Genomic DNA, 24,617 nt, shown 5'->3' on the forward strand with positions numbered 1-24,617 from the left:
TCCCCCTCTTTCTCCTGCCCCTCCTCCTTCTCCTTTTCCTCCTCCTCCCCCTATTCTTTCTCCTCCTCCCTCCTCCCTCCTCCTCTTCCTTTTCCCACTCCTCTTCTTCCTCCCTCCTCCTCCTCCCCCTCCTCCTTCTCTTCTTCCTCCTCCTCCTCCTCCCCCTCTTTCTCCTGCCCCTCCTCCTTCTCCTTTTCCTCCTTCTCTTCTTCCTCCTCCTCCTCCCCCTCTTTCTCCTGCCCCTCCTCCTTCTCCTTTTCCTCCTCCTCCCCCTATTCTTTCTTCTCCTCCCTCCCCCTCCTCCTTCTCTTCTTCCTCTTACTCCACCCCCTCCTCTTCCTCCCTCCTCCTCCTCCCCCTCCTCCTTCTCTTCTTCCTCCTCCTCCTCCCCCTCCTCCTTCTCTTCTTCCTCTTACTCCACCCCCTCCTCCTTCTCTTCTTCCTCTTACTCCACCCCCTCCTCTTCCTCCCTCCTCCTCCTCCCCCTCCTCCTTCTCTTCTTCCTCCTCCTCCTCCCCCTCCTCCTTCTCTTCTTCCTCTTACTCCACCCCCTCCTCTTCCTCCCTCCTCCTCCTCCCCCTCCTCCTTCTCTTCTTCCTCCTCCTCCTCCTCCCCCTCTTTCTCCTGCCCCTCCTCCTTCTCCTTTTCCTCCTCCTCCCCCTATTCTTTCTCCTCCTCCTCCTCCCCGCCGGCTTTCCTCCCCTAAGTGCTGAAATATTTGCAAGGAGCCCAGGGACTCCATTCTTTTCCTTGCAAAGCTTTTCGGATCGCGGACCGAGCCTTCTGGGCCTCTCTCTCTCTTTCTCTTTCTCTCTCTCTCTCTTTTTCCCTTTTGGGGAGGCGGAGGGTGGGGAGAGGGGGAGATTGCTTAGCCGGCTCAGTTTTCTTTCCACAACCCCCCCCTCCAGACCCCCTCCCCCCAAAAAGCCCCCCGCGATGGGCTGCACCCTAAGCGCGGAGGACAAGGCGGCGGCCGAGCGGAGTAAGATGATCGACCGGAATCTCCGAGAAGACGGAGAAAAAGCGGCCCGCGAAGTCAAGCTCCTACTCCTGGGTAAGGAGATACTCCCCGGAGGGGTGGCTTTGAGTCTTCTTTCACCCTCTCTCCCCTGCCAGGCCTGTCCTCGGCATTGTAGTGTGTCTCTTTACCCATTTAGTACGGCTGTAGTATTATTTATTCCTATGTAGTAGGGCTGTAGTAGTATTATTCCTATGTAGTATGGCTGTAGTATTATTCCTATGTAGTATGGATGTAGTATTATTCCTATGTAGTACAGCTGTAGTATTATTATTCCTATGTAGTACGGCTGTAGTATTATTATTCCTATGTAGTACGGCTGTAGTATTATTATTCCTATGTAGTATGGCTGTAGTATTATTCCTATGTAGTATGGATGTAGTATTATTCCTATGTAGTATGGATGTAGTAGTATTATTCCTATGTAGTACGGCTGTAGTATTATTATTCCTATGTAGTATGGATCTAGAATTAATATTCCTATGTAGTATGGATCTAGTATTATTCCTATGTAGTACGGCTGTAGTAATATTATTCCTATGTAGCATGGCTGTAGTAGTATTACTCCTATGTAGTATGGATCTAGTATTATTACTCCTATGTAGTATGGATCTAGTATTATTACTCCTATGTAGTATGGATCTAGTATTATTATTCCTATGTAGTATGGATGTAGTATTATTATTATGTATACTTCTTATCTTCTTTACTACCCCCTCTCATTGGTATTATTGCTATGATTGTAATTAATAATCATATAATAATCAGAGACAAATTCCTTGTGTGTCCAATCACACTTGGTCAATAAATAATTCTATTCTATTCTATTCTATTCTATTCTATTCTATTCTATTCTATTCTATTCTATTCTATTCTATTCTATTCTATTCCTATTCCTATTCCTATTCCATTCCATTCCATTCCATTCCATTCCATTCCATTCCATTCCCCTCCACTCCACTCCATTCTGATTTCTCTTCTCTTCTCTTCTCTTCTCTTCTCTTCTCTTCTCTTCTCTTCTCTTCTCTTCTCTTCTCTTCTCTTCTCTTCTCTTCTCTTCTCTTCTCTTCCCTTCCCTTCCCTTCCCTTCCCTACCCTACCCTACCCTACCCTACCCTACTCTTCTCTCTTCTCTCTTCTCTCTTCTCTCTTCTCTTGTAAAATGGGGCAAAACCCACTTAACAAATGTTTCACTTAGCAACATAAATTTTGGGCTCAGTTATGGTTGTAACTAGCTGATGGTGGGTAAAAATGAATACAGGAATAGAAACATCTACATTCAAAAATAATGATTCCCATTCAAAGTGATTCCTTGAGTTTTATGGATTTGTGGTGTGTGTGTGTGAGAGAGAGAGGGGGGAGAGAGAGAAGGAGAGAGAGATAGGGAGAGAGAGAAAGAGTGTGTGAGAGAAAGAGAGTGAGAGAGAAAGAGAAGAGAAAGAGATGGAGGGAGGGAAAGGGAGAGGGAGGGAGAGAGGGAGAGAGAAAAAGAGTGAGATAGAAAGAGAGAGAGGGAGGGAGAGGGAGGGAGAGAGAGAGAGAGAGAGAGAGAAAGAGTTTGTGTGTGAGAGAGAGAGAGGGAGAGAGAGAAAGAGAGGGAGAGAGAGAAAGGGAGGGAGGGAGGGAGAGAAAGAGAGGGAGGGAGAGAGAGAAAGAGAGGGAAGGAGGGAGGGAGAGAGAGAGAAAGGGAGAGAGAGGAAGAGAGAGAGAAGAAGAGAGTGAGAGAGAAAGAGAAGAAGTGTGTGAGAGAAAGAGAACAAGTGAGAGAAAGAGAAAGAGAGAGAAAGAGAAAGAATGAGAAAGAGAAAGAGAGAGGGAGGGAGAGGGAGGGAGAGATAGGGAAAGAGAGAGAGAAAGAGTTTGTGTGTGAGAGAGAGAGAGAAAGAGAGGGAGCGAGAGAAAGGGAGGGAGGGAGGGAGAAAGGGAGGGACAGAGAGAAATAGAGGGACAGAGAGAGACAGAAAGAGAGACAGACACCGAGAGAGGACAAGGGGAATCCTTGCTTCTTGGAGTTGTGCTCCATCACCGGAGGTTTTAAAGAAAAGATTGAACAATCCTGTATCATTGGGCAGGGGGTTGGACTAGAAGACCTCCAAGGTCCCCTTCCTACCCTTGGGATTCTACATGGAGGGGAAAAAGGGAGCGTCCCTTGAACATCTGGAAAACAGCTGGTGTGGAATAGCTACTATTAGTAGCTTTTCTCCTCCATCCCTCTCCCTTCTCTCCCCCCCCCCAATCATTCATATTTTTTCCATTTCCTCAATTCCTTTCCAGCTTTTGGATCCATTAGCCCACCCTTCCTAAGCTCCCAGGGAATTCTGGGAGTTGTAGTTCTTAGCACTAATAGAAAGGTACATTAAAGTATTGCTTCTACAATCAAACGGCATGCAGTAAGCTGTTAGTAGTTCCCTTGACTGAATATCTATTTCCCCAAGGTTATTTTTTTTCTTGATGCCAAGGCCTCCTCGCCCTCTTAAAGCAGAAAAATCCAGAGAATTGTGTGTGCGGTTTCTTAAAATACTTTGCTACGGTTTTTGCTGCCACAAAACCAGCACGAGGACTTCCTTTAAAAGCTTCCCCCGTGCCGTGTTACTCTTATTGTTGCATTCTGTTGTGTATAAACAATAGGATTACCTCACTCAAACATTTCCTTTTATTCTCGAGAAACACCTGCGCCGGACAATCGACATGGCTAAACAACTTTCACATTGTTAACTGCCGAATCTGTTTCCGGATATATAGGTTCGACTGAATTCTATGGGACCTAGAATTTAGCGCAGGTCTAAATCAGACTTTTGGGTTCCACGTTACAGGGGGTGCTCGAGTTACGACCGCAGCCGAGCCCAAAATTTCTGCTGCTGAGCGAGACATTTGTTCAGTGAGATGGGCCCCCATTTTCTTGCCATTCGGCGTTAAGCGAATCTCTCCAGCTGTTGAAGTTAGTAAGACCGTTGTTAAGTGAGCCCCGGCTTCCCCACTGACTTTGCTCATCAGAAGGGTCGCAAAAGGGGATCACGGCAACCATCGTAAATGTGAGTCAGGGGTCAGATGTCCGAATGTGAAACAGGTGCCCGTGGGGAGGCTGTGATATAAGTGTGAAAAGTGGTCGTGAGTCGCTTTTTTTCAGAATGGTCACTAAGCGAACCGTTGTAAGTCGAGAGCTACCGGTATGAACAATTTCATGCAGTATCCTGAGGTCATGTGATCACCATTTGAGCGCGATCGTAAGCAAGTGGGGGGGGGGAAGGAGGCAGAGGGGTGGTGAGCAGACAAGCAGCTACATACCTACAACACCCACAGAGAGAGAGAGAAAGAGAGAGAAAGAAAGAGAGAGAAAGAGAGAGGAAGAGAGAGAGAGGGAGAAAGAGAAAGAAAGAGAAAGAGAGAGAGAAAGGAAGAGAAAGAGAGGAAGTGTGAGAGAGCAACAGAGAGGGAGAAGGAGTGAGAGAGACAGAGAGGAAGAAAGGGAGAGGGTGAGTGTGAAAGAGTGAGAGATAGAGAGAGGGAGGGAGAAGGGTGAGTGAGTGAGAAAGAAAGAGAACAGAGGGAGTTAGAGAGAGAAAGGAAGAGACAGAGAGAGAGGGAGTGAGAGAGAGAAAAGGGGGGAGAGGAAGAGAGAAAGAGAGACAGGGAGAGAGAGAAAAATAGAAAGAGAGAGAAAGGAAGAGAAAGAGAGAGGAAGTGTGAGAGAGCAACAGAGAGGGAGAAGGAGTGAGAGAGACAGAGGGAGGGAGAAAAAGAAGGAGAGGGGGAGTGTGAACGACTGAAAGATAGAAAGGGAGGGAGGGAGAAAGATGAGAGAGAGAGAAAGAGAAAGAGAAAGGAGGGAGTTAAGAGAGAAGGGGGAGAGAGGGAATTAGAGAGGAAGGGAGATGCACAGAGAGAGGGAGTGAGAGAGAAAAGGGGGGAGAGAAAGAGAGAGGAAGAGAGAGGAGGGGGAAGAGAGGGAGAGAGAGAAAAGAAAGAGAGAGGGAGTGAGAGAGAGAAAAGGGAGGAGAGGAAGAGAGAGAGGAAGAGAGAGGCAGAGAGGAGGAGAGTGTGAGTGGGACATTGCAACCGTCATAAATATGGAATGAGTTGCCAACTATCTGAATTTCGGTCATGTGACCACGGGAACACTGGGACAGTGGTAAAAGTGTGAAAAGCAGTTATAAGCCCCTTTTTTTCAGTGCCAGTGAAACTTCCAACTTTCACTAAACAAACTGTTGTAAGTCAAGGACTATCTGCAGTTCCCTGTTATTTACAATGCCCATCAAAGCATGCACCCCAAAAAGAATTGTGTGTATCATCCTTGTACGTGTTGCAAGCTTGCAAGTTTACTTGAAATTCGGCCTCGTCGTATTTAGTGGGTTTAGTAGAACCCTCACAAGAACATGGTTGACTAACTCTGCTCACTGCTCACTGTGTAGTTTTTGCAACCTCTTGTCTTTAATCGTCCCTTAGCTTTCATTTACAGTAGTGGCCAAAATTGTGGAAACCGTTTGGGAAAAGTGTATTTTCTAAAAACTAGCGAATAACACCATTTTTGGGGGGAGTAGTAGCATAAAATTATATATCAATGGAGAGATAATTTAATCAAGAATGTAATGCAATAATGTTTAGGAAGGATTTGCTGTTAGAATAGCAGTTACAGTAGAAAGAAGCAAAGTGAAACACGTAGAAAAAAACGAGATGTACAAAAATGATCACCATAGAAAAAACGAGATATACAAAAATGATCCCCACGTCAGTTAATGCTTAGTTGGGTAACTGTTAGCATGAATTACGGCCTTACAACATCTTCCCATTATGGCCTTACAACGTCTTACCAAGTCTTTTAGTTCTTCAGCTGTTATCATGTGAAATCAAAATGATTGCTTCTATTACCGTATTTTTCAGAGTATAAGAGTACATAAGAAAAAAAGCTGATTGGGGGGTGAATTGGCCTCCCAGAATACCTCCAATCAGCTGTTGCCAGAGGTGAATTTTAGCAACAGGTTCCTTGGTTGTAAGCTCTGTGCCTTGCCTTTTTTTCAGCCTCTGAAACCTCTGTTTCAGAGGCTTTTTTTTCCTGCGTCTGAAACTTCTGAAACTCTGTTTCAGAAAAAAAAATCTTTTTTTTTTCTGCCTCCGAAAGCCTCCGAAACAGAGCTTCAGAAAAAAAAGCCTCTGAGGCTTTTTTTTCTGAAGCTCTGTTTTGGAGGCTTTTTTTCTGAAGTTTCTTTCAATGGCTTTTTTTCTGACGCTTCTTTCAGAGACTTTTTTCAGCCTCTGAAATCTCTGTTTGAGAGGCTGGGTGGGGCTACATTCGGAGTATAAGATGCACCCAGATTTTCACCCTCTTTTTGGGGGGAAAAAGGTGCATCTTATACTCCGAAAAAGACGGTAACTGGGTTTTATTGCTGGGTCGCTTCTGACTAACAATTTTCTTTAGTCGGCTCCATAGATTTTCAATTGGGTGAAGGTCTGGGCTATTCCCAGGCCATTCCAGCAGTGGAATAGAATTATCTGGGAAGAGCCTTGGTAGTACAGGAGTTTAAGGCGCCCTGTTATTAAGCTGGTTATTAAGACCAGCTGCCTGCAATTACTGCAGGGTTCGAATCTCGCCAAGGCTCAAGGTTGACTCAGCCTTCCATCCTTTTTAAGGTAGGTGAAATGAGGACCCAGTTTGTGGGGGCAATAAGCTGACTTTGTATAAATATACAAAAGGATGAAGGCTATTGCTGAGCACATTGTAAGCCTCCCTGAGTCTTCAGAGAAGGGCGGCATATAAATCAAATTAAAAAAAAAAACAATCTTGAAACTCCAAAAAAAAAAAAGTTGGTGTTATTAGCCATCAGACCTCAAAAATACACTTTTCCCAAAAGGTTTTCACAATTTTGGCCACTACTGTAAATTTCCAGGAGAAATTGAAGGAGTGTCTTATAGAAGAGAATATCTGTAGCTTGGGGTTGAAGGACCTTGGTGCTCTCTGAGTTTGGTGGTTTTCTTGCAAACATTTTATTACCGACTAGGTAACAAATCAACTCAGACATGCAGGTTTTCGGTAAACAGTCTGATGAGGGAGCCACCAAGAACGCTTCCATCAACATTGACAGGACAAGCTGTTAGTATATAAACAGAGAGCAAACCCCGCTCCCTTCTAGCACTGATGACGTTAGCCAATTTGGTAATGAAAAGTCTGCACAAAAGTCACCAAGCTCAGAGAGCACATAAAACAAGTACAACAATCCTATTAGATAGTTGCACACCAGACGTGGGTTTCAGCAGGTTCTGACCAGTTCTGGAGAACCGGTAGCGGAAATTTTGAGTAGTTCAGAGAACCGGTAGGAAAAATTCTGACTGTCCCCGCCCCCATCTGTTCTCTCCCTCCCGAGTCCCAGTTGATCAGGAGGAAATGGGGATCTTGCAGTAACCTTCCCCTGGAGTGGGGTGGGAATGGGGATTTTACAGTATCCTTCCCCTGGAGTGGGGAGGGAATGGGGATTTTGCAGTAACCTTCCCCTGGAGTGGGGTGGGAATGGGGATTTTATAGTATCCTTCCCCTGGAGTGGGGAGGGAATGAGGATTTTTCAGTAACCTTCCCCTGGAGTGGGGAGGGAATGGGGATTTTGCAGTAACCTTCCCCTGGAGTGGGGAGGAAATGGGGATTTTACAGTATCCTTCCCTGGAGTGGGGTGGGAATGGGGATTTTATAGTATCCTTCCTTTGGAGTGGGGTGGGAATGGGGATTTTACAGTATCCTTCCCCAGGAGTGGGGTGGGAATGGGGATTTTACAGTATCCTTCCCTTGGAGTGGGGTGGGAATGGGGATTTTACAGTATCCTTCCCCTGGAGTGGGGTGGGAATGGGGATTTTACAGTATCCTTCCCTTGGAGTGGGGTGGGAATGGGGATTTTACAGTATCCTTCCCCTGGAGTGGGGTGGGAATGGGGATTTTACAGTATCCTTCCCCTGGAGTGGGGTGGGAATGGGGATTTTACAGTATCCTTCCCCTGGAGTGGGGTGGGAATGGGGATTTTACAGTATCCTTCCCCTGGAGTGGGGTGGGAATGGGGATTTTACAGTAACCTTCCCCTAGAGTGGGGAGGGAATGGGGATTTTGCAGTATCCTTCCCCTGGAGTGGGGAGGAAATGGGGATTTTACAGTATCCTTCCCTGGAGTGGGGTGGGAATGGGGATTTTACAGTATCCTTCCTTTGGAGTGGGGTGGGAATGGGGATTTTACAGTATCCTTCCCCTGGAGTGGGGTGGGAATGGGGATTTTACTGTATCGTTCCCTTGGAGTGGGATGGGAATGGGGATTTTACAGTATCCTTCCCTTGGAGTGGGGTGGGAATGGGGATTTTACAGTATCCTTCCCCTGGAGTGGGGTGGGAATGGGGATTTTACAGTATCCTTCCCTTGGAGTCTTTTTCCTAGTGATTTAAATCAAATCCACCCTGATTGCTATCCTTCCTTCCTTCCTTCCTTCCTTCCTTCCTTCCTTCCTTCCTTCCTTCCTTCCTTCCTTCCTTCCTCTCTTATTCCCTTTCTCATACTCCTTCCTGGTGGCACACTGGTTAGAATGCAGTATTGAAGGCTAATTCTGCCCACTGCCAGGAGTTCGATCCTGACCAGCTCAAGGTTGACTCAGCCTTCCATCCTTCCGAGGTGGGTAAAATGAGGACCCAGATTGTTGGGGGCAATGTGCTGACTCTGTTAACCGCTTAGAGAGGGCTGTACAAGCACTATGAAGTGGTATATAAGTGATATTGCTATTGTTATTACGTACTGTACCCTGTGAGCCATGCCCCCATATCACACTGAAGCCCATGTCTATATTTTAAATATTATGTATCAAAGGTGTTTCAGCAATCTGCTTTAAATGGATCGCTCCTTTTTTTTTTTTTTTGTAATTATTAAACAGCTGGAAGCAAGCTTAAAGTAGTGTGAATCTTCCAATAGTTTATTTGATCTCAGTATGCCAATTATTTGCCTCTTAAATACATAACATTATATTTTATAGTGTGTTTTACCTACATATTTAGGTAACTATATGGAAGAGTGGTATTTGGAGTTTCTTTTCCTAGAGGCATCAAATGCTATTAATAATCTGAATTATATAAATAAATACGAAAGTAGTGCGGTGGCCTAGAGGTGGAGCTCTCGCCTCACAATCAGGAGGCTGTGAGTTCGATCCTAGGTAGAGGCAGATATTTCTCTCTCTGGGCACAATGAGAATATATCTGCCGAACAAAACTCAGCACTGGCAACAGGAAAGGCATCCGGCCAGTAAACACTCAGCTATCTCCATTTAGTTGCCCAGACTCCACCCCACAGGGATTATGATGTCGTTAGGAGATGATGATGATAGAAATAAATGTGAAAGTATATATAAGATATACTTATATCTGAACATCTGTCTTTCCCTTATAGTAGCACTATCCAAGAAGTGATTAGATTCCATTTCAATCTTAAATCTGAAAATCAACTTAATCAAAGAATCCTGATTTGGGTTGTGTGCTTTTCCTAGAGGTTTTTCACAAACAATATGCCATTATGAATATATGATCATAAATATAATGGTTACCTATTCAAGAGGTAAACTAATGGCATATTGAGATCAAATAGACCGTTGGATGATTCTAAACATCTTTAAAACAGTGGATCTTACATAGATTTTTTTAATCTGTCCGGGCCAAAATGATTTAATTTGATTTTATCTGGTTTTTAAATTTTTTGTATTTATGAATTTTATTGTTTGGCTGTTCACCGCCCTGAGTCCTTCGGGAGTAGGGCGGTATACAAATCAAATAAACTAAACTAAACTAATACACTCTTTAGGGATTTATCGCTATCCAATAAAAAAAAATAGAATAGAATATTCTTTAGAATAGAATAGTCTTTATTGGCCAAGTGTGATTGGACCGACAAGGAATTTGTCTCTGGTGTATAAGGTCTCAGATTTATTAAGTTAAATTAAATTAATGAACTGAAAATTTAATTAAATTAATGAATTTAATTTAATTTAATTTAATTTAATTTAATTTAATTTAATTTAATTTAATTTAATTTAATTTAATTTAATTTAATTTAATTTAATTTAATTTAATTTAATTAATTTAATTTAATTTAATTTAATTTAATTTAATTTAATTTAATTTAATTTAATTTAATTTAATTTAAATTTCTCTGTTAAATAGCACCTTTTTATTTTTGGTCTTCAGACTTCTGAAAAGTAGAAATAGACTTCTCTTAGCTGGAACGGTGTCCTCCAAATAGCAAAGTCAGTAGTTTGAATTGCAAAGGAAGCGTTGGGAGGAAGTCCAGGCAAATCATTCTAATTTTCCTTTTTCCAGTTGGCTGAACAGCTTATCTGATCTAAGATAAGTATAGATCTTGATTTCACGAAGGAACAATAGCAGGGGTGAAATCCAGCAGGTTCTGACAGGTTCTGGAGAACTGGTAGCGGAAATTTTGAGTAGTTCGGAGAACCGGCAAATACCACCTTTGGCTGGCCCCAGAGACTTCTGTTCCATCGGTTGATTGTTCTCACTGTCAGAAATTTTTTCCTTATTTCCAGGTTGAATCTCTCCTTGTTTATGGTTTCCATCCATTATTCCTTGTCTGGCCTTTGGGTGCCTTGGAAAAGAGCTTGACCCCCTTCCCCTCTGTGGTAGCCTTTCAAATGTTGGAAGACTGCTCTCCTGTCTCCCCTGGTCCTTCTCTTCACTAGACTAGCCAGGCCCAGTTCCTGCAACCATTCATCATATGTTTTAGCCTCCAGTCCCCTCATCATTTTAAGAATGAGAAAGAGACTTAGGATAGCCACACATTAGAATCTCCCAGGATAAATCCATTAGGATAGTATAGCTTTAGTCTGGCAAGATTCTGTTTATTGCATGTAAGCAAACAATGGACTGACCATATGTCATTTTTAGGCTGGGCCTGATAATATGCTTTATTTTTAATCAGAACAAAGACAGTTGTTGTTGCTGTTAGTTGCGAAGTCACGTCTGACCCATCGCAACCCCATGGACAACTTTCCTCCAGGCCTTCCTGTCCTCTACCATCCTCTGGAGTCCATTGAAGCTCACGCTGACTGCTTCAGTGACTCCATCCAGCCACCTCGTTCTCTGCCGTCCCCTTCTTCTTTTGCCCTCCATCGTTCCCAGCATTAGGCTCTTCTCCAGGGAGTCCTTCCTTCTCATTAGGTGACCAAAGGATTTGAGTTTCATCTTCAGGATCTGGCCTTCTAAAGAGCAGTCAGGGTTGATCTCCTCTAGGACTGACCGGTTGGATGGCCTTGCAGTCCAAGGGACTCTCAGGAGTCTTCTCCAGCACCAGAGTTCAAAGGTCTCAATTCTTTGACGCTCAGCCTTCCTTATGGTCCAACTTTCACAGCCATCCATTGCAACTGGGAAAATCATAGCCTTGACTATACACACTTTTGTTGGCAGGGTGATGTCTCTGCTTTTTAGTATGCTGTCTAGATTTGCCATGGCTTTCCTCCTCAAATATCATACAAAGACAGTATGATAGTGTATTAAAGATGCAAGCACACTGCTGAAATATCATGGCAAAATTCTGAAAGCTAAACTATACATTTTCTGGCATTTTATATAGTTGTCATATTTAAGTTGTAGATCATAAAAAAACAAACAAACCCAAGAACCTTGCTCTCTATATAAAGGGAAAACTTGGAAAGGGGAAAATGGCTCTGGGTCTATGGAGATTCTCAATCATCCAGGTCATGGTTGTCCCAATAGTTCTTGTCCAAAAAGGAATTGGACTTCCTTGGTTTTTTTTCCCCTTGAAAAAGTTTCGCTTCTCATTCAAGAAGCTTCTGAAGAACTTCCGAAGAGCTTATGAAGTTCTTCAGAAGAAAACGGAAGTTCTTCAGAAGCTGCTTGGATGAGAAGCGAAATTTTCAAGGAAAAAAAAAACCAAGAAAGTTCAATTCACTTTTGGGACAACAGCTTCCCCATTTTTGTTCACACTAGCCAATACAGTTCTGCTTAGATCTGCAAAATCAGTCAGACAATCAATCAATCAATCCATCAATCCATCAGTCCATCCATCCATCAATCAATCATATAGCTCACAGTCACAGAATTGTATCTGTCCCTTTAAAAATCGAATTTTGTTTAAGGTAAGAGCCCAGGTGAATGAAGTCTGGCTTTTTTTTTAAATATACAGCTGAATTTGACCTCTGGACTTGCAGGATTGATGTCAGCTTTTCCGAAGAGGAAATATGATCAGATGACCTAATTCTACTACATGCCTTTATTTAGAATATTTCCCTTAAATAACTCTTTGTGGTTTTTTCTTTTTCTTTTAGGAGCCGGTGAATCCGGAAAAAGCACAATTGTCAAACAAATGAAGTAAGTATGCTTAAGGGTGAGGATATAAACTTAGCTGAAGTCAGGAAATGATGTCATGAAACGTAAAAGGTGATTTTGTTTGTCTCTTGATCAGAATTATCCACGAAGCTGGATATTCCGAAGAGGAATGTAAACAGTATAAAGCAGTTGTCTACAGTAATACAATCCAGTCCATTATTGCTATCATAAGAGCTATGGGGAGGCTGAAAATAGACTTTGGAGATTCAGCCAGGGCTGTAAGTATTAACTTTTTCAATATTCCCTTTAAATATTGTCCTTAATTCTGAAATTCAGAATTCAGAAATTCAGGAACTTTGATATTCCTGCTACTGTACATTCAGAAGGAGGAGAAGGGGGAGGAGGAGGAGAAGGGGAGAAGAAGGGGAGGTGGGGGAGGAGGAGGAGGAAAAGGAAGGAGGAGGAGGAGGAGAAGCTCTCATCCCCTAGACCCGTGATGGTGAACGCCAGGGGTTGCACGCAGTGCCCTCTCTGATGGCACGCGAGCCGTTGCCCCAATTCAGCTCTGCCGTGCATGTGAGCGCACCTCCAACCAACCAGCTGGTCTTCGGGTCTCTGCCGTGCATGCATGAAAGCGGGGTGCATGTGGGGGGCCACACACATGTGCAGAGGGTGGGGTCCATGCAGGAGGCCACACACACATTCCTGGGGGGCGGGGGGCAAGCTGGGGCCATGCACACATGCGTGGGAGCAGGGCACATACATGTGGGCTGCACGCGCATTGCATTTTGGGGGTTTAGGCATGTGCTTTGGGCACTCGGTCCAGAAAAGGTCAGCCATGACTGCCCTAGAAATTCTAGTGAATTGTAAATTTGTAGCTGTCACTTCCTGAAGTTGATATGTCAGTAGTTCTCTCTTGGGTGTCTGCTCCTAAAATCTTAGTGTTGATCACGTAGTCCTGGAAACACTTATTCAGGATTCATGAAATCATAGGGTGAACGGATTTCTTTTCTCCGAAAAATCACTTCCCAGTCAGAAGGTATAAAAGTGCTCTGTACTGCGGTGCAAAATCGGACGTGAAGCAACTCCTACGAAATGAATAACGGTGTTTTGAGTTCAGGTTCTTTTTTCCTCTGTTATGATAGGACGACGCGCGTCTACTCTTTGTCCTTGCTGGAGCAGCAGAAGAAGGCTTTATGACGGGAGAACTTGCTGGGGTGATCAAAAGATTGTGGAGAGACCCCGGAGTTCACACCTGTTTCAACCGATCGAGAGAATATCAGCTTAATGACTCAGCCGCATAGTAAGTATCCGAAAAGAATTACGCCATCTGATGCAAATGTTCCGACGCAAGAAATAAGAGCTCTGGCAAAATGAGAACAGCCAATGCCACTTCAACCAGGGTAAATTTGCACAGAACTATACATCCGTATTGTGGCCCGTCGGCTGCCAGCAGAGCTAGCTGCAGAGTCAGATGAGGAGGAAGTTGAGCAAAAGCCTGGGCCAGCTTCAGAGCCTTTGGGAAGGCTATGATAAGGAAACAGTATCAGAGACAGAGGCAGAGCCGGGGATTTTCTATCCTCCCCCTGGTGCAGAGGCTGCTGTGTTTGGGGCCTGAGTGTTGTGGCCAGAGATAGACAGAGGCAGATCCTGGGCCGTCCGTCAGATGGAGAGTCAACAGCCCCCAGGTCTGGAGGTGGCTGATGAAGAAGAGGAGGAACAGCTGGGTCCAGTGCCTGATGCGTGGATGGGCAGAAGGCAGAGGAGAGGAGAGCAGTGGAAATCTATGGGCTGGTCCTTGGGACGGAAGAGCTACCAACTGCTAGTGAAGTCCCACCCTAGCTCTGGGGATAAAAGGCAGGGGGCGGAGATGAACAGATGTGGCAGACAACTATTCATCTTCCGGACAGATGGACTTGTTAGCCTGCAGTGAGGGAGAAACTTTTTGCCGGGGCTGCTGGCGCTCCTAATAAAGGAATCATTGCTTTAACTACAGAGGGTTTGTCATGTTTGGGGAGCTGGGTCAGAAGCAGGGGTGCTATTCAGAAGGTTCTGACAGGTTCTGGAGAATTTTGAGTAGTTCGGAGAACCAGCAAATACCACCTCTGGCTGGCCCCAGAGTGGGGTGGGAATGGAGATTTTACAGTATCCTTCCCCCAGGAGTGGGGAGGGAATGGGGATTTTGCAGTATCCTTCCCCTGCCATGCCCACCAAGTCACGCCCACCAAGCCGCACCATGCCCACCATGCCATGCCCACACAACCAGTAGTAAAACAATTTGGATTTCACCATTGGTCAGAAGCAGTGGTGGGTTTCTACTAGTTCCTCCCCAGTTTGGGCGAACCGGTATTGGTGGCAGTGGGAGGCTCTGCCCACCTGCCCGGACATCATCACAGACACTCTGCGCATGTGCAGAAATGCCGTGTTTAAGCGAAGTAAGCACACACGCATGCATGCTCCCAGTTCTGAACCGGTAGCGAAGGTAAGTGGAACTCACTACTGGTCAGGACACTGAGCTGAGTGAGGAGGAGGAACAGATGGGGCCCATCCCAGATGCACGCATGCACAGAGATGAAAGGAGAGGAGAGCAAAGGAAAGCAGTAAGCTGGATCTCAGGGAGAGGCAGTCGTAGACAATAGCCAGACCCTCCCTGGCTGGGAAATAAATAGGAGGAGTTTGGGAGTGGTCGGTTGTCACATAAAACCGTTCGTTTCTAGTATACAGCAAATAAATATTATTATACAGCAATAAATATTTATTTATCTAAATTAAAACTATGTTGAATGTTACAAAAGTCTGTTCTTACGCTAATGAATAGCTTACAAGGTACGGATCTCTGCTGCTCCTGATTCTATTTAAAAATAGAAGATTTAAAAATAGAAGATTCTATTTAAAACTACGGTACACAGGAAGTCTTCGACTGAACAACAGTTCGCTTAGTGACCATTCAAACATATGAACATGTGAACGAATTTTTTTAAATGTGATCTAATTCTGGGTTTTATTTAATTGACCAAACTAAATAATAATTTTAATTAGCAATTTTATGATGTTTTTGTGTCTATATTTTTCTTGACTGTACACCGCCTTGAGTCCTACAGGAGAAAGGCGGTATAGAAATATAATAAATAAATAAAGTTACAACGGTGCTGAAAAAAAGTGATTTACAACCATTTTTCACACTTATGACTGTCGTAGCATCCCCGTGGTGACCTGATTCACATTCGGGTGCTGGATGACCTTTTGCGACCTTCTGAGGAGCAAAAGGGGATTCTTCTGAATCTTTTTCAGATTCCTCTGAATCATTTTCAGAAGCTGCATCTATTGTCTGTTCAACAAGGGCCACGATTCTTGGAAGCTGCCCGCAACTTTAAAGCAGTTTAAAGAAAGTTTTGGCGAAGCTAATCTTTATGATACGTACAGTTCCATTTAAGATTAAAAGGCCTTTGATATTTATTCTAGCTATTTGAATGATTTGGACAGAATCGCCCACACCGGTTATATCCCAACACAACAAGATGTCCTCAGGACCAGAGTGAAAACCACAGGAATAGTGGAAACTCATTTTACATTCAAAGATCTCCATTTTAAGTAAGTAACGGCCTTCAAAATACGATACCGGGTGTTCGGTATGTTATTCAAATATTTTCTTTGCATGAAATGTAGGAAGAGACTATATATCTGTCCGGAACAGAATATTTGTTGTCGGCCGCCAGCAGCCAGTGGAGCTGGTGGCAGAGTCAGACAGTGAGGAGGCTGGGGAGGAACATGGACCAGTCCTGGAGTCTGGGGAAGGCTCTGATGAGGGCTCTGCATCGGAGGCAGAGAGGGGGCCAGGGCCGTCTGACAGTTGTCAACTGCCTTCGGAGTCGGACATCAGTGAGGCAGAAGAACAGCTGAAGCCTGTTCCCAGTGTGCACATGGGCAGAGTTGCCAGACAAAGGGAACATCTAAGGAACAAGGGTCGACTCAGGAGTAAAGGCACAGGTGGACGGTGAATGGCCCCTCCCAGAGGGAATAAAAGAGGAGCGAAAGGGGAGGAGAGTTTGCAGGAGACAATTAGTTCACTTAATTGGTTTGTGACTCCTTGCCAAGTTTTGAAGATATCGGCCTGGCAGCTCTCCAAGCCAGATAAGGTCTGTGACTGTAAATTCTCCCTTGAAAGACTTTGCTGAAGGTTGAATGAGAGGAATCCACAGTAACTTAATAAAAAGGGTTTTTTGTTGGGACAAGGAGTCTGCTTCATCCTCTTGGGAAGCCTAGGTCAGAACAGTATTTCATAAAATTTTTAAACTGGCAAACATTGATTGATTGATTGATTGATTGATTGATTGATTGATTGATTGATTCATTCATTCATTCATTCATTCATTCAATCAATCAATCAATCAATCAATCAATCTTTTTAACTTAGAAGGTAGACAAAAAAATATAAAACTGAAAAATAGCAGACCCAGAAAGGAACACCTTCCACAGTTTGTGATTAAGGATCTAATTTGCAAAACCAAAAAAAATAAAAATAAATGGTGATATCTTCTAATGAATACAGAGATATGTCACCTATAATGTGAAATTAATTTTGCTTTCGAATGGAGAAGATATTTTGGAAAGTCTTTCTCATTCTTGGTTTATAGTCTTTCTCTTCAATTATAGGTGTCCTAATTATTTTTGGGTAGAATCCATTCTTAAAATCAGCTGATTGGGGTTTTTTTTAATTTTTTTGTTTTTTGCTCTTGTTTTGCAGGATGTTTGATGTTGGAGGCCAAAGATCAGAAAGGAAAAAATGGATTCATTGCTTTGAGGGGGTTACAGCTATAATTTTTTGTGTGGCACTTAGTGATTATGACTTGGTCCTTGCAGAAGATGAAGAAATGGTAAGTAAACAAGAAAGGAAGGAAGGAAGGAAGGAAGGAAGGAAGGAAGGAAGGAAGGAGGGAGGGAGGGAGGGAGGGAAGGAAGGAAAGAAAGAAATGAAGGAGAAGGAGAAGGGAGACAGAGAGAGAGAAAGAAAGGAAAGAAGGAAGGAAGGGAAGAAAGAAAGAAAAGAAAGAAAGAATAAAGAAAGAAAAGGGAAGGAAGGAAGATAGAGAGAGAGAAAAAGAGGGAGGGATGGAGGGAGGGAAGGGACAGAAAGAAAGGAAGGAAGGAAAGAAAAGGGGAGGAGAAGGATGAAGGGAGACAGAGAGAGGAAGGAAGGAAGGGAAGAAATAAATAAAGGAAAGAAAGAATAAAGAAAGAAGAAGGGAAGAAAGAAAGAAAGAAAGAAGAAAGAAAAAAAGAAAGAAGGAAGGAAGGAAGGAAGGAAGGAAGGAAGGAAGGAAGGAAGGAAGGAAGGAAGGAAGGAAAGGAGTTACTAACTGAACAACTGCAGTGATTCACTTAACAATGGTGGCAAGAAAGATTTTAAAACGGGGCAAAACTCACTTAACAACTATCTTGCTTAGCGACAGAAATTTTGGGCCCAGTTGTGATTGAAAGCCAAGGACTACCTGTAATTTAATCACATTTTACCCCTTTAGCAGTGAGAGAACGGTTACGATAATTTTCTCTCTAGCTTGCCTATACATGAAGTCGTGTTCTGTTTTTAGGGATTTACTTATATGCTTCAAAAGAGCATTTTGGGTGTTAAAAATACTTCTTGTACATAATCACGATCAACACATTGTAAAATATTGTAAAAAATACTTTATTTCGGTAAAAAGGAAGCAGAACTAACCAGCAGCTGAACTATTTCAAGGGGATCTTACATTAATTTGAATGGTTGGTTTGAATAATTCAAATCATGGTCTGAAATAAGAAATGTCAGGTTTTGGTCCTTATTGTTTCAGTACATTGAGTTTTGTTTTCTTGATCTCTTTCGTTGAAAATATTTGCGAATTGATCTTATATTATTACGCATGGAAGTGAGGAAAGAAAACTGATATATATATATATATTTCATTTGCAGAATAGGATGCACGAAAGCATGAAGTTGTTTGATAGCATCTGCAACAATAAGTGGTTTACAGACACTTCTATCATCCTGTTCTTAAATAAAAAGGATCTCTTTGAAGAAAAAATCAAAAGGAGTCCTCTTACTATTTGCTATCCAGAATACCCAGGTATATCTCTCTCCCATTTTATGCGGTTGTCCAATCTATTCTTGAAAACCTCCAGTGATGGATGGATGGAGGGAGGGAGGGAGGGAGGGAAGGAAGGAAGGAAGGAAGGAAGGAAGGAAGGAAGGAAGGAAGGAAGGAAGGAGACCCTATACAATTGGAGACAAGTAGCCTTCCAGTTTCTTCTTAAAAAACTCCAGGGATGGATGGATGGATGGATGGGAGGAAGGAAGGAAGGAAGGAAGGAAGGAAGGAAGGAAGGAAGGAAGGAAGGGAGACCCAATACCATTTGAGACAAGTAGTTGTCCAGTCTCTTCTTAAAAGCCTTCAGTGATGGAGCATTCACAACTTCTGGAGGCAAGCAGTTCCACCGATGAATTGTTCTCACTGTCAAGAAATTTCTCCTTAGTTCTAGGTTGCTTCTCTCCTGGATTAGTTTTCATCCATCAAAGAGAGAAGGAGAGAAATTTTGCAGTTAAAGTTTAGCGATGGAATTTTAGTAGCACAGTCTTGAGGAGAGAATCCATCAAGGAGAGAAGATGTGTTGAGGGAAGGAGAATTTTAAAGAGAAAAAAAAAAGAGAATTATTGTCTTGGAACTCTCGAGTATAGTAAATATTGCCTAAAGTGTTTGTTCTCCTAAATAATAAGAATCTGAATGGAAGGTTTCTTATTATTGTGAACGGTGTGAATGGTATTTATGGAACTGTTTACTGTACATACCCCAGATTTCACCTCTCACATAAAAGAATGTGATATTTTAATAACTGAATTAGCATTGTTGTGGAGCAAAGTGAAAATAGTTGCCAGAGACATAAAGGCTTCTTTAGTGTGAACATTCCACAAAGTGTTTAATTTGTTATTGGACTTTTGCACTGTGCTGTAGCAGACTAACAGTTACTGCACTGAATAGTTGCATGTGCAGAAGTAAAATGTGATTTAGGGAATATAGTAAATAGGCCAATTAAAACATTGGCAACTCGAAGCAAGGGCTGGCAACACAACTCTTTGTAGGCATTAACAATGTGCTATTAAAATTCTATAACTAAATTTCAACTGCAAAATTTCTTTCTTACTTTCCTCCTCCTCCTCCTCCTCCTCCTCCTCCTCTTCTCCTCCTCCTCCTCCCCTCCTCCTCCTCCTCCTCCTCTTCTTCTTCTCCTCCTCCTCCTCCTCCTCCTTTTCTTCTTCTCCTCCTCCTCCTTTTCTTCTTCTCCCCCTCCTCCTCCTCCCCCCCTCCTCCTCCTCCTCCCCCTCCTCCTCCTCCTCCTCCTCCTCCTCCTCCTTCTCCCCCTCCTCCTCCTCCTCCTTCTCCTTTCCTCCTCCTCCTCCTCCTCCTTCTCCTTTCCTCCTCCTCCTCCTCCTCCTCCTCCTCCTCCTCCTCCTCCTCCTTCTCCTTCTCCTTTCCTCCTCCTCCCTCCTCCTCCTTCCTATATGAAACTCAGCCTACAAGTAATTGTGGTCCAAAATTTGATCTGATTTTTGGGATTTTTGTATAGAATTTTTTAAGGGAAGGAACTTCTGACTGGTTATGGGCCATCAAGTTGATATCAAGATTAGTAACCATATATATTTTCTCTGGGATGAAGTCTGATCCTTTTATTCTGCTCCTTTTATTCTGCTGACTTTACTACATCCTTGAAAGATCTTTTATGGTTCATGAGAAGGTTGAAAGCCTACATTTTTTTTTCATCCCTGGCAAAAAATAATTGTTTGCCAGAGGTAATACCCTGTTTCCCCCAAAATAAGACATCCCCTGATAATCAGCCCAATTGGGCTTTTGAGCACATGGCAATAAGGCCAAGCGCTTATTTCAGGGTTCAAAAAAATATAAGACAGGGTCTTATTTTCGGGAAAACATAGTAAGAACATCCTTCCATTACTTATGTGATATAATGGAAAGATGCTATTGTTGAGGAATTTAATCCAACCCAATGATGGCAACCAAAGATTTCTCCTTAATTCCAGGTTGCTTCTTTCTCCTTGATTAATTTCCCTCCATTGCTTCTTGTCCTGTCTTCAGGTGCTTTGGAGAATAGATATTCTATTCTCCAAAAAAATTGTAATATATGAAGAACGGTTGCAGGAACTGGGCCTGGCTAGTCTAGTGAAGAGAAGGACCAGGGGACACATGATAGCAGTCTTCCAATATTTGAGGGGCTGCCACAGAGAAGAGGGGGTCAGGCTATTTTCCAAAGCACCTGAAGGCCAGAGAAGGAACAACGGATGGAAACTGATCAAGGAGAGATTCAACCTGGAAATAAGGAGAAATTTTCTGACACTGAGAACAATCAACCCATGGAACAGAAGTTGCCGTTGGAAGTTGTGGGAGCTTCATCACTTGAGATTTTCAAGAAGAGATTGGATTGCCATCTATCAGAAATGGTGTAGGGTTTCCTGCTTGGGTGGGGAGGTGGGTGTTGTGGCTCCGTTACCTGAGCCTGTGTCATCGGCAGGAGAGGACTCTGAGAGTGAAGGAGAGGAGTTGGCAAGGCCTCCCTCTCCAGGACCCTCCTCTCTGGCAATGCCTTCAGTGTCTGCCGAAGGGCAAGAGATAGGGTGGGGGCCAAGTACGTCCACACAGCCACAGGTGGACAGTGATGAGGGTAATGAGTCTTGGCTGGATCCTTGGCAGCGTCCCAGAGATAAGCGCGCGCAACAGAAGAAAAGGCGTGCCAGAGATTAAGCTGAGTCACTGGACCACACCCCACAGGGTATAAAAGGGGGTGAGGTGGCCATTCAGACTCTGTGACGGACAAAACTAACTACTATCGAGTCACATTGCATCTTTATCGGCCTTGGATTTATTTTACGAACTGGACAATTCTTGACTGTGTGTATTTTGTTTATGAGTAAAGTTCTTAGCAAGCAGCTACTGGGTTGCTGCCAAGCTTCTTATCGGAAGAATTGGTTGTCTGCCAGTTTATTTAACCCCCGGCTGTCTGTGTGCGTGTGTGAGACGAGGACAGAACAGTGGGTTGGACTAGATGACTTCCAAGGAAGATCCCTTCCAACTGTTAATCTGTATCTGTAGGTTGACTCCCTCTTCTTTGTGGCAACCCCTGAGATATTGGAATGCCGCTATCGTGTCACCCCCTAATCTAACGGGCCTAAATCCACCTTTATTTTTTTTCTCCTTTCCTCTTTTAGGATCAAACACATATGAAGAAGCAGCTGCGTACATCCAGTGTCAGTTTGAAGACCTAAACAAGAGAAAAGACACGAAAGAAATCTACACCCACTTCACCTGTGCCACCGATACCAAGAATGTTCAATTTGTCTTCGATGCGGTCACCGACGTCATCATCAAGAATAATTTGAAAGACTGTGGTTTATTCTAAACATGTACATCCAACTATCCTTTTATTTTTTTAAAAAAACAAAAACCAAATGTGCTTTTTTTTTTAAAAAAAAGACCATGAATAATTTTAGGGCTGGGGGTTTATTTATTTTTATTTATATAATGTGAGATATATTGTCCGTGCGTGGCCTTGAGTTAAAGAATCACTTCAGAAATTCGGTCCTGCTAGTTTATGTAAAAAGCCATGGATTCTAAGGACCAGAAGGATGGGAGTCATTCATTCTGTAAGCCATTGTTCTATGTCTTCATTGGACCGGTTTGAATAATTGCTTAGGCAATCATGGATACTGCTGTGGAGCATTGGCCAGATAGTCAATATGGTCCTTGTGAACGACACAGTGGAAGTCCTGCATCTTTGACATGTCTAGCACATGACAGAAGAGGTCATGCTTTTTTGATGGCCCACCATCCTGCTGTTTGAAACCTCACTGGAGATGCTTTGTCAAATACAGTAGTGGCCAAAATTGTGGGAACATTTTGGGAAAAGTGTATTTTTGAGGTTTGATGGCTAATAACACCACTTTTTTTGAGGAGTTTCAAGAGAATCCTAGTCTACTGCTGGAATGGCCTGGGAATAGCCCAGACCTTCACCCAATTGAAAATCTATGGAGCCGACTAAAGAAACTGGTTAGTCAGAAGCCACCCAGCAATAAAACCCAGTTAATAGAAGCCATCATTCAATCTCAGGCTTCAATAAGGAGCCTTGGTGGTGCAGCGGACTAGAGTGTTGTTAAAGTAGCACTTAGCTGCCAGCTGCCTGCTATTATTGCAAGTTCAAATCTCACCAGGCTCAAGGTTGACTCAGCCTTCCATCCTTCCGAACAGTGGTGGGTTCCTCCTGGTTCGGTCCGGTTCGGCCGAGCCGATAGCGGTGATGATATGATGTCACCGAACTGGTTCTCCCCCCCCGCCCTCCCACCCCCCACATGTTATTCTTACCTTTTATTTGGTCCCACCCCCAATCTATTGCTGCCTCCTGAGTCCCAACTGATGACTAGAGGGAGAAAAACTGTTTAAACTCTTGCCGCGGGGCTTCAAAGGGCCGCCCGACAGCTGATCAGTGTTAAAAGCAAACAAATGAGTCGGGTTGTAAGTGCGAGGACTGGTCGTAAGTGCGAGGACCTTTCAGAAATGACTCTGACCAGCTAGCCACACCCACCTAGTCACATGACCTCCAAGCCACATCCACAAAATAAGCCACGCCCACAGAACCGGTAGTAAAAAAATTTAGAACCCACCCCTGCTTCCGAGGTAGGTAAAATGAGGACCCGGATTGTGGGGGCAATAAACTGACTTTGTATTAAAAAAAAGAACACCACTTAGGGGGGCCCAAAAGCCCTACTAAGCAGGTATATACAAAAGTATGAAGGCTATTGATCTTAACTGATGAGCCAAATTGGTTTAATTATTTTAAATTGTTTTTATTTCACATTTTTATATGTATGTTATTTTGACTGTTCACCGCTCTGAGTCCTTCGGGAGAAGGGCGGTATAAAAATGAATGAATGAATGAATGAATGAATGAATGAATGAATGAATGAATGAATAAAGCATTGTAAGCCACCCTGAGTCTCTGGAGAAGGGCGGCATATAAATCGAACCAATAAATAAATAAATAAATCTTGGTTTCATATTAGAACAGCTGCAGAACTAAAAGACTTGGTTCACTCCATGGGAAGACGTTGTAAGGCCGTAAATCATGCTAAAGGTTACTCAACTACCGTGTTTCCCCGAAAATAAGACCCTGTCTTATATTTTTTTGAACCCTCAAATAAGCGCTTGGCCTTATTGCCATGCGCTCAAAAGCCCGATTGGGTTTATTATCAGGGGTTGGTCTTATTTTGGGTACGTATTAATTGACCTGGTGATCATTTTTGTATATCTCTTTTTTTTCTACATGTTTCACTTTTCTTCTTTATACCGTAACTGCTATTCTAACAGCAAATCCTTCCTAAAAGTTACTGCATTGCATTCTTGATTCAATTATCTTTCCATTGATATACAATTTTATGGTGCTATTCCAAGAAAAAAAAAAGTGTTATTAGCTAGTTTTAGAAAATACACTTTCCCCAAAAGGTTTCCACAATTTTGGCCACTACTGTATCTTGATTGTGCATTGACTTTTCTCCATCCGTGTTGGGTTTGTGAGGTCCTTGGCGCTCTCTGAGCTTGGTGGTTTTCGTGAAGATGTTTCCTTACCAAACTGGGTGACATCATCAAAGAACCCCAAAGACTGTTGATGTTCCCTCGTTTGGTAATGAAACGTCTCGAGAAAACCACAAAGCTCAGAGAATGCCAAGGACTCCGTCAAGGTTCAACCCTGAGCTACGACGCTTCACTTCTACTCTTTGGTTTATATGAACACGGAACACCACATTTAAATGATTTGTTGCGTCTTGCCGGAGTGCCCATGTCTTGAAAGCTGTTGTTACTGTACAATAGCGAGGATTTTGTTTTGGGGATTGTTAATGACACTTCTAAAATAATCCTCTTATTATTATTTTTTTCATGTTATGCATGTCGCCTTCTTTTTCTTGAAATCATGGATTTGTAGATCTGTAATTAGCATTGTAGACTTTACTCTTGCATAAAAGGAATCTTTCCACTTGCTCAGGATTAAATGGCCCAACCGTTTTCCTAGAACGAGCATTCTTCCAAACTGAAATGTTTCAACAATCCCTTTTTTCCCCCCATCTTGCGTTCTTTAGTGCCAAACAATGAACACAAAAGGAGTTTTGTCTTAAAAGGAGGCGAGAGCTAAAACGGCACTGCATAATCTTTCTCCTTTCCTCTCCTTCCCCCTCCCCCCCCCTCCCCTCCCTCCCCTTCCCCTCCCCT

The 24,617-nt window shown here is 43.3% G+C and overlaps 1 protein-coding gene across 2 annotated transcripts; it reads left to right on the forward strand.

The window, feature by feature from the left end:
* Positions 1-440: 440 nt before the first annotated feature.
* LOC117657564 (guanine nucleotide-binding protein G(i) subunit alpha-1) lies at positions 441-24,413 on the forward strand. 2 transcript variants are annotated; one of them, XM_060690019.2, is made up of 8 exons: positions 441-1,054; positions 12,321-12,363; positions 12,458-12,599; positions 13,467-13,624; positions 15,784-15,912; positions 17,066-17,195; positions 18,269-18,422; positions 21,569-24,413. In XM_060690019.2, exons 1-8 carry the CDS (start codon positions 937-939, stop codon positions 21,757-21,759), a joined length of 1,065 nt encoding a protein of 354 aa, XP_060546002.1. In that variant the 5' UTR covers positions 441-936; the 3' UTR covers positions 21,760-24,413. The 2 variants fall into 2 exon arrangements, with proteins under 2 accessions (XP_060546002.1, XP_087729531.1); XM_087873405.1 differs by lacking the exon at positions 441-1,054 and adding an exon at positions 8,534-8,650.
* The last annotated feature ends 204 nt before the right edge of the window (positions 24,414-24,617 follow it).

The sequence above is a fragment of the Pantherophis guttatus genome, chromosome 7, assembly GCF_059756535.1.
Source record: "Pantherophis guttatus breed Tessera chromosome 7, ASM5975653v1, whole genome shotgun sequence".
NCBI lineage: Eukaryota > Metazoa > Chordata > Lepidosauria > Squamata > Colubridae > Pantherophis > Pantherophis guttatus.

Coding starts and splice junctions, on each gene's coding strand:
- LOC117657564 (XM_060690019.2), top strand. CDS start 937: ATGGGCTGCACCCTAAGCGCGGAGGACAAGGCGGCGGCCGAGCGGAGT. Junction 1,055..12,320: donor AGTCAAGCTCCTACTCCTGG/GTAAGGAGATAC, acceptor TTTTTCTTTTAG/GAGCCGGTGAATCCGGAAAA. Junction 17,196..18,268: donor TTGCAGAAGATGAAGAAATG/GTAAGTAAACAA, acceptor TTTCATTTGCAG/AATAGGATGCACGAAAGCAT.